This window comes from Colletotrichum abscissum (assembly GCF_030869225.1).
Source record: "Colletotrichum abscissum strain IMI 504890 chromosome Unknown Scaffold_72.1, whole genome shotgun sequence".
In the NCBI taxonomy this organism is placed as follows: domain Eukaryota; kingdom Fungi; phylum Ascomycota; class Sordariomycetes; order Glomerellales; family Glomerellaceae; genus Colletotrichum; species Colletotrichum abscissum.
Genome location: NW_026850517.1, coordinates 19,821 through 36,175, shown reverse-complemented (window position 1 = coordinate 36,175; position 16,355 = coordinate 19,821). Strand labels below are relative to the sequence as shown.

The following is a 16,355-nucleotide window of genomic DNA, read 5'->3' as shown; positions in this document are numbered from 1 at the left end:
TCGAACAAAAGGTCAGGTTGACAGTGGCTCGAGGACTTCCAAGTTAGTACAAAGACTCCCCCATCATACCTCTCGGCCACCTTTCCCCGACCTTTTATGAATGGACTGGAGGTTTTCAGACCTAAGTACCTCTCACCCCATCCCAAGGAGTATTGACGACCTTCGAAGACCTTCAGATGAAAGAGTGGAGCATCATCCAGCTTGGGCCGGCAAGTAATACACAACGGCCGGTCGAATTGAGTCGCGAATTAATATTCAACTACTTGTAGGTTATTGTTGGAGGCTTGATTATGTCCGATTGAATATCATAGTCCTGGCGAAGCTCCCACAAAGTCTGTTCATCGCCTGAGCCAACACCCCGTCCAAACTGATATACCATCCCATTCATTCTGACGCAATACCAATTCCCAGAAACACCCCAAAGCCCCCTAGCAACAAATCCAACGAGTACAAAACTTCCCATCACGTCTCGATATCCTCCATCGGCACCTCCTCCGGCTTCTTCAAACACGGCGTCTCGTCCCACATCCCGCTATAGCACCGGAACCACCCATGCCCGCACCGCTGGTGAACAATCTTAGGCAGGAGCCGTAGGCACCGGATGTCCTGATGCGAGTAGAGGAAGTGCCCGCGCTTCGTCTCGTAGTCGAGGCAGATGGATATCAGGAGCCTTCGGGAGTGCGCGTTGCGGCAGCCCTGATTGGCGTTGATGGACTGCCGGCCGCCATTGAAGTGAAAGAAGCTGTCTTGGCGTTCGCAGGAGGCTGGGTCCCAGGAGCGGCAGCGGGTTTGGACTACGATGTAGTCGGCGGCGCAGGTTGTAAGGGTAAGGGCGAGGATGAAGGCTAGGGTGAGGCGCATTGTGGTGGTTACTGTCTTCCGTGCTTCACGGTTTTTGCTCTGCTAGGTAAGATGGAGGGCAATGCCGTTATCTGTCTTTTACCAGTCTGTTAGGTTTCAATGTGTGTAATTTGTTGGAGATCGGGGTACTTTTGTTACTTCAGTGTGTGTTTGAGATGGAATTGTCTTATAGACGGCAAAATTTGGTCGACGATGCGACATCCGGGGGAGACGCAGTGTTGCTCCAAGAAGTCTCCATGGGTCTTTGCAGCATGTCTGGAGTGTCTCCAGAAAGTGCTTATATATATACTGCCCCACCTTGATGGCCCGTTGGGTACTTCCATTTGACGTCGAGAGGTGTAAGTTTGGTGCGGCATACGATTTCAACGCCTCGAACCGTTGTGGTCTGAAAGTAGGTTATGGCGGCGTCAAATCGGGCAACGAGGACCCGGGCGCCAACACTTTTCTCACATCATGTGCCTCTGATAAAACGGTGAAGGCCAATGAGTAAGTCTTGTGTCGAGAGTTAGGTCCATGATCACTTTATCCTTCCACTGCTAAGAAGGTTGATGTTGCAAGCACTGATCTGGGCCGGGATCAAACTTGAGGCAAGTATCCTACTATTGAACGCTGATGTGTTGCTGATGGTCTAATGTTATAACAAAGGATCGAAGGAGACAATGTATAAGTGATGAACAATGCTGTAATGAAAGAGAAAAAAACAGGCTATCTAGTTGTTTGAGGGTGTAGCACCAGGGAGCACCCTAACCTCAGCCCCCCGCGTCTCCAATGACTCCATCATCGGAAACTAGAAATCTTTTCCATCACCCGCGAGAGCAGCACCGACCCGCCAGCCCCATTTTCCTGGCGTAGAATGCGCGCTACCATGAAAGCAGTCACAGCAGCGACCGGAATCGTAGCGATGACGCTCGCCCTGCTCAGAGTCATGGCCTTCTCCTCCACGGTCTTCTCGTCGCTGTAGAGCCACTCGTGGCCCGAAGAAGGCGGCTTCACACCCTTCAAACTCAGGCCGCCGACAATTTGGTCGCTGTAGAAGTTGAGCCATCTGGCGAGCGGGAGGAGGGGCGCAACGTATTGTTGCACCAAGCGGCCCTTCCAGGTATCCCAAGCAGACATGCGCATGGCTTCTTGGCACTGCTCGACCATTAATGCCAACCTCTCCACGCGCTGCTCTTCAACAGTCACAAACGCAGTTTCCAGACTGGACAACTTCCAGCTTACCGCAGCAGAGACACCCTTGCCGATAATGTTCTGTTCCTGGAGGGCGTTGACCAGCGAGGCGCAGGACTCGATACAGCTGTTGCCACCCTGCCCCACGAGCGGATTGAACTTGTGTGCCGCGTCGCCGAGGATGACGATACGTCCGTAGTGCCACCGTCGCATCACAAAGTGCGGGAGGGCCGTGACGCCGCTGTACTCGAGGTTCTTCAAAACCTCACGGAACCGCAAGCCGTTGTCGGCGACAAGGGTGTCGACGCTGCGGCCGAACTCACGCTTCTTGTCTTCTTCCGTGAACCGCGGAATCTCGTCGATTGGGTACGAACGTTGGCCCTCGGGCAGCGTCCAGAACCAAAAGACAAAGACCTCGCCGCTGGGGCCGCCCATACAGCCGGCCACTGTGCCGTGGCCGCTGGCGCCGACGACCTGGCCGGGGCCCACGCCGGCCGTGGGCTTAGCGGTGCCGAAGATGCAGGCGTGCTCACAGGGGATGTTTTGTCTGTCGCGGGCCGGAATGGCGCTGGAGTCGTTGTTGTCGTCCGCGTTCCTCCACATTTCCTGTCTGGTTGTGCTGCGGACGCCGTCTGCGCCGACCACCATTTGCCCTTCAAAGACGGAGCCGTCTCTGGTGTAGACCAAGGCGCTGTCCTTGAGACTCTCTACTCTCTTGACTTTTTGGTTGACAAAGATTCTGCTCTTATCCTTCAAGTGCTCGTACAACACGTTCAAAAGCTCGAAACGCTCCATGAAGATGTTCGGGTAGCCGTGTCGTTTAGTGATGAGGCTCCTCGACTTGCGGGTCATGATGCGCTTGCCGGTGATGCTGTTCCTTACAATATGCTCCTCAACGGGCTGACCTCTGGCGAGAATGTCATCGTAGCATCCGAGTTGATCGAGGATTCGAAGGCCGTTGGGGAACAAGCCGATACTAGCTCCGACGTTGGGAGTTACCGTGCCGTAAGCCTCGAGAAGTACATAGTCAACTCCGAGATTCTGTAGCATCAACGCCATCGTCAGGCCCGTGATGCCACCGCCGACGATGATGACCTGGCGCTTCTCATCTTGGATCGCCATGGTTATGATATGGAGGAAACTTGACACTTTGTTGTAGGTGTTAGGAAAGATATGTTATTCGATGCTGCTGATGACCAGAATAAAGCTCCCGATACCGAACGAGTGGAGGAAAATGAAGCTCTTATATATCAGGACATCTCCCAAGCTGAGATCTGCGATATAATGCTAAGCCGAACTTTAGAGCTGTGCAGTCCGTCGTTTTACCGCAAGAATCCAGATGGGTATCATTGAAGCGGGAAGCTCACGGGCCCCGGAGATGAATCTTCCCTGGGCTTGCAAGCCGGCGGGTGTGATGCCACGCAGCTAGGCCCACCAAGCGCTCACAATAAACTCCATAGTAGCCACCGAGTTCGCCACAGATTGGTTCGTGACATCGACGTTATCTGATTCATGTAGCGGGGATAGCAGCACAGGACACCATGGGCTGTTTTATCACCAGTTCCACTTGTTTCGACAAAAGCCAGCCCGCAATTTGGCGCATCCGGATACAACCCACCTCAAGGACGCAGGACTGCAGACTGCGAAATGCGGCATACCGGCGATATCGCCATGGAATGCGTGGTCCTTAACTCTGGCGGCCGAGCTTTTCATCATCGGGCACTGAGACACCCCATATGTTATAGTTCAAGAGCCGTCTGTGGTCCGCTGTCAACCTATCCTTCGACTCCTCCATCTCTGAAGGATGTGGGTTTCCCCCGTGTGAAGCGGGATATATCCGCGATCAAGGCAGGGTTGACGTTTCCCCTGAGATGCGGGTCTTTCAGACTTCGACCGTGCATCTTTGCCTCGGACTAAGCGTTCTAGATAAAAATCCGAAAAGCAATTAAAAGTCTCCGAGGACAAGCGCATTCCCACTTTGAGGAGTCTTCTGGCAGTTATCCTTCTGTCACTTACATAAATATAGTTCACATAATAAGCCGACGTCAGGAGTCGCGTAGCACTTCTCCAGCCAATATTATAAACCATTTAAGTGCCTCGTTCCGACAGAGACTCAGGAAACCTCACCTAATCCTTGAGACAACCACAACTTCGGCCCGAATAATGGGAGAAAAGCTGCCTCGTTATCACATGAGATGGCACTGACGAACCTTTAAGCAATGCTTATGTGTAGATACGACCGAGTCTTGAGGAAGTATTAATGTGGCTTCAAACTTTCGTGCTTTTATTCATTAGTCAACAATTCCGTAGGCCAATCCTCACAGGGAATCCATCTGCCGGATGTGCCCCGCCCCCGCCCTTTACTGCTTGATACGCCCTATTACCTTTGACGCTACGAATACCGGATTTAGGATGAAGCTTATCCCAGTCTTCGTACGCAGGCTTGATGACAAACTCTCTCACAGTCATGACCAGCGCGATTCTCAACTCGAGCATCGCCAACGTCTGCCCGATGCAGTTCCGTGGACCCCACTCAAATGGCCGCCAGGCGCCCTTTTGGGGATATAATAGGTCTTCCGAGCCAACGAGCCAACGCTCAGGAATGCAAGCATCAGGATCTTTCCAGTACTTGGGGTTGTGATGTATAGCCTGCACAAGAGTCCAGACGTTGCAACCTTCTGTGGGGAGTACGCGGCCGTCCGCGTCGACTATCTGGACGTCGGAACGTCCTTGACGCATAGCACCGGCCGGGGCAAATATGCGTAGAACCTCTTTGATGAACGCCACGGTGTAGGGTATCATGTTAAGAAGTTGAGGGTCCTTGTGAATCTTATCCTGAACCTGTGATGGGTCTGTTCCAAAGACTTCGTTATGTTCGGCTATGGTGCGAGACATGATCTCCGGGTTCTGGGAGAAGAGATAATAGCAGTACAACAGGGTGCTGCTAGTCGTATCATGACCTGCAAACAGGAAAAGTCGTACCTGGGGTGTGATGATATGTTTGATCTTCTGCGTGGTGTCCGGGTTCTCTCTCTTGCCTAGATTTTCCTCTCCCAATTCCTTAAGATAATCATCGATGAAAAGCGAAGCTATCGACTTCGAGCGCGTTGTGTCGTTTGAGTTGGACAGATTTGCAGAACGCTCCGCAAGTCTCTTATCGACCTCCGCAGATAGATAACGATCCAACTTCCTCCCGTTGAGCCAGAGAACGAGCGGACGGATTGTGAGATATTTTTCTAAAGGGTTCAGCGGCTCGCGGAAGGAAGTCCATTCTATCTGCTTTCGAAGAGCAGCTGCTAAAGGGTGATCCCGCGTCTGATGACCAAGTCGAGTATCTCTGTCACCGCATAAGTAAGCATGCTGCACGGAGTTTCCTACCTAACCTCCGATGAAAGGTCACGTTACTTACAGCACAACAGACCCGATTATATCGAAGGTCATCTTCAGGGTCAGATCCTCGAGTAAGAACACTTCGCTCTGTCCGGTTGTGCATTTGGCCAGAAGTTTCTGACGAAAAATGCCCACTTCATCTGCGATGACAGACGTCAAGCCCATCATGTACCCGGCACTGAAACCCGGATTGAACAAGCGTCGCCAGTGCTTCCATTCATCTCCTTTCATGGTCAACAGGCTCTTTCCACCAGTGACCTTCTCAATGGGGTCGATTATGTCGAGCCCTTTACCGAGAGCCAGGCTATCGAGCTGCGACGCCGCGTCAGCGTCTGCGAGAATCATCATGGTGCCGCTAAAAGGCCAAAGACTCAAGTAGAAGATGCCATTGGAATAGTCTTCTGATATTTTCCACATGATGTTGTGGATGATACTGTCTGAAGGTAAAGTTCCCATGATCTGTTTTATGAGTGGGAAGTGCCCGCCTAGGGAAGAGTAATACGGCATTGGCTACAGCGATTATCAACACAACTGATATCTGGACGAAGCTGGGTTTTCCTACCAATCCTGCTCGCTGCATTCGCCATATCGTCTGACGCGCAGCATAAAACTTCACACAGAAGTAGACGAGCGCCGCGACGCATGTTGTGATTGCCATGGACCAGGGTCCCCCGGCCATGTCCAATGCTGACACCATTGTATTAAGTTCTGACGACCAGCTGAGATGCTGGCGATAAAGCTGACAAAGCTATACTTCTTACATGGACTGGAGCGCAGGCGGGAAGAAGTCGTCCATCCCTTTAGGAAGAGATTCTGTCGACGGTTTACGAGGTCTCACTGCTTGAGGCTGATTATGGAAGAGGTTGGGCTTTTTTTTTTGCGGAACATGAGGTGAGACAACCCATGGTGATGTTGAACTTTGATGTCAGCAGAACGCCCTTTCGGGGAAAGCGTCCCCGCTAACAACATAAGTTTGAAAAGCAACATCTCCATATCCCCATGTGGGAAGATGTCAACCGTCTCGCGATGCAAATAACGAGGTAGGCATCATCATGTAATTTTAAGACCTTATGCCCGACTTTTAATTGCTGACATTAATGAGGTAAACATCCTATTTGAGGAACTATCGCTGGTTTGGTACCAATCGTATTCGTGTTGTAGTCTCAGTTCCATGTAGTAAACTTATCTGTCCTTACAAAAACTCTCGCAGACTCTGACCTGCACCGGCAAAGTCCTCGAAAACATGCCAGTGACCCACGTTTGGTAACACAACCTTGCGAGAACCGTTGATCTTCTGCACGTAGTCTTCAACTACCGCTGGTGAAGATACCGGATCGTCTTGTCCTGTAATCAGCAGGGTTTCCGTATCAAGCTCTCCGAGGCCGATGGCATCAGCCGAAGCAAAAGCCGAACATGCCTTGGCGTAGGCCTCTGGGTCTTGACCCGCGAGACTGAGTCGCACAGCAGCCACTGCCAAGGGGTTGGTCTTCTTGGTATGACCTGACACTTGGGTCGCGACTACATCCTCGATAATCTTGGACAAGCCCTGAGTTCTCGCGAGAGACGCAAAATTGATCAACTGATCCTTGATCGAGGAATGGAGAGGCAAGGGGGGTGGCCCGAACAAGACCAGTCTTTTGACATATCCAGGATGGGCGAGGGCGTAATTGATGGCGATCAAGCACCCGTAAGAGTGGGCGATCAGAGTTGCAGGGGATGTGCCTGAGTCCGCCTCAGCTAGACTGAAGACTCCCGAAAGATCTTGAGTAAGTGAATCGACGGTGATGGTCTCCAGAGGGTGTGTCGGTGTATGGCCATGCCCTGCGAAATCATACACGTGTACCGAGGCGGAGTTCCCGAGTTCGAGAGAAGTTATCAACGGCAGCCAGTAGTCTTTGGTGCCTCCAAGACCATGGACGAGAATGATGGGGTCTTTTCCAACACCAAGTCGCTGGTAACCTGCCCCGAAGCGACCAATACTCCTGTTGAGGCCAAATTGGGCTTGCTTTGACTTCTCGCTGTTATCGAGGCGAAACAGATTCATCGATCGCTCCTGGATCTTCTGTTCAGTGGGATTCATCTGTGAGTGGTCGGCAACTCTGTTTCTCAGAGTACCGAGGCCGGCAATAGTGACGGCGAGTTCATCACCGGGTTTCAAGAAGACCGGAGGGGCTTTGCCAATGCCAACACCAGCAGGCTTCAACCATACGTTGTTAGTAACATTCAACCAATACATCACAGGTCCGATAGAAGAGACTTACGGTGCCCGTAGCGATGACATCACCCGGCTGGAGGGTCTGGCCCGCAGACAGCGTTCTGATAAGATGAGGGATGGAGAAGATTAGGTCTTTGGCTGTGGCATCTTGTCGAAGTTCTTCATTGACATGAGTCTGCAAACGCAAAGACCGCCCCCAGTCCGGTAAGTCCTCCTTTCGTACAGCACTGGGGCCCTGACCAAAGGCCATCAGCCTGTATTTAGAGTTGAGAGGTGGTCAGAATACATACCATTGGGCAGAAAGTATCTGCGGATTTGCCGATGTAGAACTGCTTGTGGTCTCTTTGCCGTTCCCTGGCAGTAACGTCGTTGATGATGGTATACCCCCATACGTGATTCCACGCCTCATCTTCTTGGATTTTGTACCCTGGTTTACTGATGATCACGCCAATTTCACCTTCATAATCAGCGCTCTCGGTGAATCCCTTGTGAATATGCAGTTCCTCTCCATTCGCTATGATTGAAGTGGCACGCTTCGTGAAAATCACAGGATGTCTTGGCAAGTCCACCTTATCAGAGCTATCGTAGCCCGAGCTGTTGAACTCCTTTGCATGCTCGATGTAGTTTTTGCCAACTGCGAGGATATCTCTCCCTGAGATAGGAGGCAGAAGCTTCACATCATGAACGTGTAAGACTGGACCAGCAGCTAAGTATGTGTGTTCGCCCGCCACAATAACCTGATACAAGTTCTCAACAGCTTTCCCGGAGTTGAAGCTGAGGGGTTGAATGTTTTGCGATTCTGTGTCGAGGTGTCCAATTCCGGGGCAATTTTCACCTTGCTGTTGGAAAGCAACAAAGCTGATTGGGTGTTTGATAGTCTTCGGCATGACTGCTGTTTCCGTCGTTCTAGAACTCTGTCAAAGTTTCTCCAAGGGTGCGAAGCAGCAACTCGGATTTGTCGCAATGCGGATGTGTTGCAACAAGATAAGGGCACAAGTCGATGATACCATTTCCCACGAATCTTGTCATGTCCTGTGACCCACCTCCCAGCAACTCTAGCCCCACTGTCGAGGGATTGAAGAGTATTGTTCGACATCCCACCATAAATGTTAGGGGAGTCTGATGAATGGATTTGACAGCTTTACTACCGCCGTCAGTAATTCTTTTGATCTCAAATTTCGGCTTCATCGCAGTGTTTTCTGGGTCTTTCTTTCTTAAGGCGCATCAACTCTTCGACTTCGGGTCTAACTTCAAGTCTACGTAAGAACAAATGTCAAGTTTGTCTTCGTCCCAGGGATTGGGTCTCGATCTCATGACCTATTCTTCTATCGAATTTTGCAAGGCATTTGAAATGAGCTTGGTGATGAACTTGAAGTCTCTTAATACCCAGATATATTTAGAGACTGAGCCTTGAACTGACCATGTACGGTGCAAAGAATCAACACAAGGCCGAAGTGGAGACATGAGGTCAGTTCTTGTTCCCGTCTTTCAGATGACTCGAGAGCGTAAGTTACTGTGTTGTGTTATCGGGATTTCAAGACCTATTTGCCAATTATTCGCTGCATTCTCAAGTCTCATTGATTGCTTATGTCAATCGCGGTGTCTATGCTCGGCATCCAAAGTGGGCTCCCGGCATCTGAGTCGGTGTCTGGCATCGGTGTTCGCTGCAGTGACCTGTAAGTGCCCGATCGTCCGGTCGCTGTCCGTGACGGCCGATGACCTCGCGCTGCGCCGGACTTAAACAATCAAAGGTCCATGCGATGGTGTGGTAACGTGGGGTCAACGAATCCTGATTCTCCTTGAGAGTAAGCGCGATTTCGCTATTGATTTCGCTGCCAAACAAGTCAACGCTACTGGCTTTCGTCACCAAGTATCTTCCGCCGTAACTACGAAATGCTTATAAATCTATAGTACTCGCCCGCTTGAAACCCAGAGACATAACGAGGCATGTTTTGTACTCCTGATCAGCTTTTCGACCTTTCGGGCTTCCGTTTCACACAACGATTCGAGCCTTGATCCGCCAATAGCACCGACGCAATCATGGAACAGAACAATTCATTCGTTCTCAAAGACGTCAGAATATTCACTGGACACGAAATAATTAACAAGGGCTACGTGTATGTCGAGCATGGCATTATCACCCAAGTTGGTGCTGGTGACTCTCCTGGAGATGCAAAGGACGGGTTGCCGATCATTTCACGGCCTGGTGATACGGCAATTCCTGGGTTGATCGATGCTCATATTCATGCACTCGGCGGAGACATCAACTGTATCGAGCAGTCCCTGCGTTTTGGTGTCACTACGGTTTGCGATATGCACAACGAGCCAAGCGATAACGCCAAACTCAGGCAGGTGAGTTCGAGATGCACTCCCCCTAGGAAGGGACTATCGGGATGGTCTGACTTTACAATAGCTGGCCAGCGTCTTGGCGAATAAGTCGATCTACGCAGACTTCAAATGTGCTGGTCTGGGCGCCGTCATTGAAGGCGGATGGCCTATCCCGGTGATCAGAAGAGTCTTCGCTGACAACCCATGCGGAGATCATATCGTTGACCAGATCGTGTCGACTTGGCCCATCTTGCATAAGCCGGAGGATGCGGAACCATTTGTGAAGCAGCAAGTCGAAGAAAACGGAGCATCTTACATCAAAATGTTCCACGAGATTGGCGACACTCTCGGCATGGAACTTCCGCGCCCTCCGATGGATATCCAGCAAGCCGTCGTCACCGCCGCGCACAAGTATGGTGTGACCACCACAGGCCACGCCTTTAGCTATGCTGGTGCCATGGACCTCCTCCGCGCCGGAGCCGACGGGTTGAGCCACATGTTCCTTGACAGGCCACCTAGCGATGACTACGTTCAGATCATGTTGAACAACAAAGCGCACTGCAATCCAACTCTTGGGCAGTGTGCTTCACAAACAGCAGAGGGCCAAGACTTCCAGAAATCATTCTTCGAGGACCCGTTCGCCCAAAACATGCTCATCCACAAGACAGCCGGAGAGCCAATGGGGATGGCCGCGAAGCAGAAGCCCACGTCCTCTGTGTTGAATGCATATTCAAACACCAAGGCTTTATACGAAGCGGGCGTCCCTCTCATTCTAGGAACTGATGCCGCCGGTGGAGGTGTTGGTCTACCTTACGGTCTTGGGATGCACATGGAGATGCGTGTACTCATCAAAGAGGTTGGCATGTCCCCCTTGGATGTACTCAAGTCCGCTACATCGATTACTGCAGAACGATTGAAATTTCGTGATCGTGGGAGGATCGAGAGCGGTAGAAAGGCAGACTTGGTATTGGTTGAGGGTGATGTCCTCAGTGCGTTGTCTCTGAGCAACGGAAGGTGCCTTCCCATCAAGGCAGTGTGGAGAGACGGCGTGCTCGCATCCAGCTTCGCCGTATGAAGGTCTCTCTCTGCTTTACGAATCCATGAGAGAAAGATATCGTTTTGGTGGTTGTACTTGGGTTTGGAACCTCCAAGTCATCTTCAGTATTGCAGGGGCTGTGAGTGACACAACAAACAATACATAGAAAGCGCAACCTTGGATAATATTTCTCAGGTTCCAGATTGACAATTGAGTCTTGGCGTCATTAGTATCTTGTCTCTTGGTGTGGAAATGGTAATAGCGGCTATCGGCCGCAGCCCGAACATCGTTGTAGGTTGAGCCAAGCCATCAGATGAAAGACTGATTTGCTGTGTTAAGCTAATTGCAGGTGCGCCAAGTCTAATCTATCAGCAATTCTGGATTTGGATTCTTAGTTTGGGTAGTCGAGAAGTCAGTAGCATGTGGTCCCTAAGGCGTGCGTAGTAAAAAACAGGGCAAAGCTCTCGGTCGCCTACTATGATACCATTACAATATATGGATGGGTGCATTATGTAGAGAGACACAACAGTATTGAATTTCTTGGCGTTGGTTTACAAGTTTCTAAGCTTCCCTAGCACTACAGCATGGTACTTAGCTGACCGGGCATGAAATCGAACATTGTGGGGCCTTCGGTATCCTGTGAAGGAAATTGTGCCACAGAATGATCAGCCTCTCGAGTTACTTAGTCCAGATCTTTGTCACCTTGTTACTGCTGCTGTCCGCGCTTGTATCGCCATTGACACTGATCTTATTCATTTCTTGATTGTTCTTCTGAAACATGACTCGAGAAGCTTAAGAAAGAGACAACCAGGAAACTCATAATAATAGGAAAGGAAACGGTGGTAGCGGCAAAAGGACAGGGCACTAAAAGGGTGCCGCTAGGCGCCACAGGGGGCTGACGCGGTGGGCTCCATTTCGGCCTCCGCGGAAAGGGCTAGCCGTTTGCCAACAACTCATCGTGCTGACTTCACTCATATTCTACCCATCCTCCAGTAATCAACCCGATTCCATCAACACAAAGAGACGCTCATCTAACCTGAGCTGTAAGTTGGAGCCCTGGTTGGCCAAGACGAGATTGTAGCAGAGCCGCTGCAGTACCACTCATACCAATGCCATGCGGGCAGCTTGATCAGCGACGTGCTGGGCACCGCTGCGCGTCTTGCAAGAGGTTGCATGCAAAGGTTTGAGCCCCTTTTACAACTGTCCAAGTGAGCGAAACTAATTCTGGTCAGTGTAATGGTGGCCGCCCGTGTTCAAATTGCGTAGTTCGTGGCCTAAAGTGCGCTTCAACGGGACCATCAGCGGGCTTTCAGTTTGTCCAGCAGCAAGCCTCTTCAGTCCCTAGGGCTTTGGTACAAGACTCTTGGAAATACATCAGCACTTACTTCCAGTCGGTTGGATGCTTGACGCAAGCGTCTGTAATGCGAAGCGCCGATGTGACGGCACTCTCCCATCGAGACGAGAACGTCAGTCGCATGCTGTCAATCATGGGTGGTCTTTACGCCTGTCAAAACCCTCAAGTATTGCGCGTAAGCCAGAAAGAAAGAAAGACACTCTTAGGTACATGGGTGAAACAAAAGGCTTTGATGGCGGCGGAATTGAAGAAGCCTGACCCATCGTCCTTCAGCTCAGTTTTACTCAGTACCCTCCTTTTAGCAGTGATCGAGGTGCGTGTCCAGGTCTCTTTTCACGTGTTCATTAATTATAGGCTAATAATACAAAGCTAGTTCTTTGTGCCGAAGATGGCGCCTTCCAAAAATGGCTGCAAAGAATCTCGAGCTTCATTGCACAACATCTGGAAGCAAAGAGTTACGCCGGCTTGACTACGTTCGAGAGAAGTTTGATCCGCTTTTCCAATTTTCTCAACACGCTTTCCGCCATTGCCCTGAACGAAGAACCGTTGGATCGTCAGATGGACTTTGAGCTTTCATCGTCGCGCCCAATCGCACCTAGAACTATTTCAGACGAAGACGAAATAGACGATATGCTCTCATCCCTTAAGCAGTGGGCTAGACTACAGTCAAGGTAAGCTCCTGAACTCATCATCGTCACAAAATGCGCAAAAGGCTTGGTACAGAGGTACTCACTACCTTAGGATGGTCGAGTGGGCTCTCAAGTTGGAAAAGAGCACCATGACACTTCAATTTGATAAAGATAGCTATCGGGAAGCCATAGACCTCAAGGTACAAGGCCTCGATATCATCTGTGAGGCATCGGCTCTTCAAGCTCGAGTCATCAACGATCTCCTCCGACTGTCAGAAGAACCCGATAGCCAGGTCTCTATCTGCATTACTCCTTACTATCATTGGACTCTCACTGGGCTGTCTCACCGCCTGTACCATGAAGCCTGGAAAACACTCAAGTGCGAGCTCCCGGTGTTGCCGGCCGAATCACTCCATCAGCAAGCACTAGTTACGCTTGGCTGCGTTGAGACGCTTGCCAGCCAATCAGGCTTTGATGTCGCACTGTATCTGCCTTTTGCCGACTTCATAGGACGAGAGATGGAAACGCCGACAGAGCAGACTCGTGTGCTTGCGTTCCTCGAAATTGTCAGATCTCGTGGCTTTGGACTGGCAAACGAATACAGGAAAGGCTTGCTAGAGACCTGGGGAGCTGCCACGCCAGCTGAAATGTCTCAAAACTTGTTGATATGTGATCCGAGCCGTGGAGGTCCCGAAACTTCGGGCAGGCACTGACAACGATACGACATCTAGACCTGCAAGGGTCACAGATATAAGCCTTGTGCCCCTCAAAATATGGCCATATTGGGTCAACATGCAGTTAAAATAAGACTCGAAGCAGCCGGATCAGCATTGGACAGACTACGAAATATGTGGAATTTGATGTCTCACAACCTTGGAAAGATGCCTACTGATTCTCACCAGCCCTCACTGTTTATTTATAGACGAGACTCACTCATTCTACACGAAGGCCAGAGTGGAATATTACTTCTCATTACACTCGCCATGTTTCTCTCCTCCTCCGGCCGACGGAGCTCGAATTTATGGGTCTACGGACCCACCGGTGGTGTCTACCCGGACAGAGCCCCACAGTTAGCTAGCGCCGCGAGATTTTGTCCCAAAATGGCAAGATTGGCTAGGATGTCAAACGTCAGACTAAACCCGTCACCGCTCTCTGGGGGTTCGATATGAGTCTATTTCACTCTAGCTTTTCTACCGTATTAATATTTACCAAAAGGTTTCGTTGATGGTTGCTTAGGGGACTCTCTACCACGTTAACCGGGCAGAGAAGATGTTGGACAAGCGTTCCAAATTCAGAACTTTAGTGCCCACGTCAGTGGTACGCCAAATGACACTTTTGTTTCGTGGCAGAGTTGACTGGGACAAATCATGTCTAAAGGAGGCGTGCCTAAGGTAACTGTTGGCGAGATCCCAATGAAAACCAGCGGATTGGCGGCTAGATTAGATAGCTCAGGCCTTGTCAGGCCATGGCAAGTTGCGACTAGGCACATGTAGGATGTGGGCCACGGCGGAATGCGTCTAAGCCACGTTCTGACGCGATGTGCGGACTCACTGCACCTGTGCGAGGCGGACTTGGTGTGTCGGACACCCTTTCTGCCCGATTCCTGCGGAACATCGGGGAGCTGGGTCATTGATGACTGAGTAGACTTTAGCTGCCGATTTTTCTAAATCCCGTCCCTTGGCATGAGGTGAGATTTATAAAACTTCCTACGCGCCGACTCGCCCCGGGCTGCGGAGCCGCCATCACCACCCTCAGTGCCCAACTCGTTTACATTATTGTCATCAGCTTCACCCCGCCGGTGCATCGTTCAGAATGGCTGACTTACCCAACGGCCTCATCGCTTTCGGACCTGAAGCCAACTGCACACTCGACCTTTGTCCGATAGAATGGAGTATTCTTCGTTACCAGCCTTCTGTTCCCGCTAGCGGCACCTTCATTGGGTTCTTCTCTTTAGCTTTGGCTTTACACGCCCTTCTGGGGTTCAAGTGGAAAACTTGGGGTTTCACAGCAAGCATGATCAGTGGCTGTGTTTTGGAAATCGTTGGCTACGTTGGGAGACTCTTCATTCACGACAACCCATTTGACTTTAATGGGTTTCTCATGCAAATCAGTCAGTTTCTGCCCTCCTTAGGGAACTCTGCTTGAGTTGCCTGGTTCACGTGAATGATCTTAGAGCTAAAACCTTTTTTAGTTTGCATTACAATAGCTCCGGTCTTCTTCTCTGCCGCCATTTATGTTACACTTTCTCAGACGTAAGAGCTTCCAGAATATTCGTTGCCTAAGCTTTGGATACTGAGTAGGCCTTCCTTAAGCATCAACTTCCTCGATCGATCGATTTCCCGATTTCCACCTCGCCTCTACTACTGGACATTTATCCCGATAGACATTGTCTCCTTGATTCTCCAGGCTGTAGGAGGCGCGATGTCCTCCGTCAGCACGACGAAGGAGGCTGCGGACCGAGGCGTCAAAATTTCACTCGCTGGACTTGTGTTACAAGTTGTCTCGCTTGCGGCGTTCTGCGGACTTTTTGGAGACTACATGATCGCTTACAATCGATCGAAAACTCGTCCTCCGATGAGCAGGAGACTCGTGGTCTTCCTAACTTTCCTGAGCCTTGGTACCATGTTTGTACTGCTGCGTTGCGTCTATCGAATCGTGGAGCTGCATGAGGGCTACTTCAGTCACTGGTTCCGAGACGAAACACTGTTTATCGCGTTAGAGTCAGCGTAAGTGACCCTTTTTTATGTTTGACAAGAGTGAGTGCTGACATTGCCTAGCGTTATGGTTCTAGCCGTTTTTTCTTTGTTAGTCGGACACCCGGGACTTGTATTCAATAAGAAGGAGAGAGAAAGACTTGACGCAAACAATGCGCTCAATCCAGAGTCACGCGAGGGCGGTGGTAGCAACGATAAACCCGAGAACAATGCGGTCACAGATGGGAGCGATACGTCAGTCAAAGATCCGGCGCCAGCAGCAGCTAGAGAGAAGTCAGCCTTGTCCGCAAGCGTTTAGAAGGCAATGTGTCACAAGTAGAAGTTATAGATGAGACAAAGAGATGGGCAGCACTTTGGTAGAGAAGAGACATACAGGATAGAAGTAATTGTCTTGCGACTACTATATATATTAATGGCACCTGCTTTAGTATACTGCCTACACTTAGCACCAGATGCGACGTGTTCTTGAAAAGCTTGCCAGGTCACCAGTGATCAACTTTCCCCTCCACATGTCAATGTCAGTGTATCAATTTCCTAGCAGCGCATGCACGGACGAGGGACAATCATCCGAACATGGTCATGTGTCGAGCCTTGACAAAGATGATGGTTCCTCGGGCTCTCAGTCTGATGCCTAAAATCGGTCATTGTTAGCCTGAAT

The 16,355-nt window shown here is 50.6% G+C and overlaps 7 protein-coding genes across 7 annotated transcripts; 3 read left to right on the top strand and 4 right to left on the bottom strand.

Moving 5' to 3' along the window:
• Positions 1-462: 462 nt before the first annotated feature.
• On the bottom strand, positions 463-861 carry CABS01_15712 (uncharacterized protein; the record flags this gene model as incomplete). Its single annotated transcript, XM_060549046.1, has 1 exon — positions 463-861. The coding sequence occupies one exon, from the start codon at positions 859-861 to the stop codon at positions 463-465; it is 399 nt and encodes a 132-aa protein (XP_060391004.1).
• Positions 862-1,638: 777 nt separating this feature from the next.
• CABS01_15711 (uncharacterized protein) lies at positions 1,639-3,153 on the bottom strand (the record flags this gene model as incomplete). The annotated part of the gene is made up of 1 exon (XM_060549045.1): positions 1,639-3,153. The coding sequence occupies one exon, from the start codon at positions 3,151-3,153 to the stop codon at positions 1,639-1,641; it is 1,515 nt and encodes a 504-aa protein (XP_060391003.1).
• Positions 3,154-4,326: 1,173 nt separating this feature from the next.
• On the bottom strand, positions 4,327-5,877 carry CABS01_15710 (AflN/verA/monooxygenase; the record flags this gene model as incomplete). Its single annotated transcript, XM_060549044.1, has 2 exons — positions 4,327-5,368; positions 5,441-5,877. 2 exons carry the CDS (start codon positions 5,875-5,877, stop codon positions 4,327-4,329), a joined length of 1,479 nt encoding a protein of 492 aa, XP_060391002.1.
• Positions 5,878-6,613: 736 nt separating this feature from the next.
• Positions 6,614-8,523, bottom strand: CABS01_15709 (uncharacterized protein; the record flags this gene model as incomplete). Its single annotated transcript, XM_060549043.1, has 3 exons — positions 6,614-7,618; positions 7,683-7,871; positions 7,927-8,523. 3 exons carry the CDS (start codon positions 8,521-8,523, stop codon positions 6,614-6,616), a joined length of 1,791 nt encoding a protein of 596 aa, XP_060391001.1.
• A 1,153-nt stretch (positions 8,524-9,676) lies between these two features.
• On the top strand, positions 9,677-11,039 carry CABS01_15708 (uncharacterized protein; the record flags this gene model as incomplete). Its single annotated transcript, XM_060549042.1, has 2 exons — positions 9,677-9,988; positions 10,050-11,039. 2 exons carry the CDS (start codon positions 9,677-9,679, stop codon positions 11,037-11,039), a joined length of 1,302 nt encoding a protein of 433 aa, XP_060391000.1.
• A 1,382-nt stretch (positions 11,040-12,421) lies between these two features.
• Positions 12,422-13,696, top strand: CABS01_15707 (uncharacterized protein; the record flags this gene model as incomplete). The annotated part of the gene is made up of 3 exons (XM_060549041.1): positions 12,422-12,529; positions 12,709-13,025; positions 13,096-13,696. The coding sequence occupies 3 exons, from the start codon at positions 12,422-12,424 to the stop codon at positions 13,694-13,696; spliced, it is 1,026 nt and encodes a 341-aa protein (XP_060390999.1).
• Positions 13,697-14,795: 1,099 nt separating this feature from the next.
• CABS01_15706 (parasitic phase-specific protein PSP-1) lies at positions 14,796-15,995 on the top strand (the record flags this gene model as incomplete). Its single annotated transcript, XM_060549040.1, has 4 exons — positions 14,796-15,093; positions 15,175-15,235; positions 15,296-15,709; positions 15,761-15,995. The coding sequence occupies 4 exons, from the start codon at positions 14,796-14,798 to the stop codon at positions 15,993-15,995; spliced, it is 1,008 nt and encodes a 335-aa protein (XP_060390998.1).
• Between the last annotated feature and the right edge of the window lie 360 nt (positions 15,996-16,355).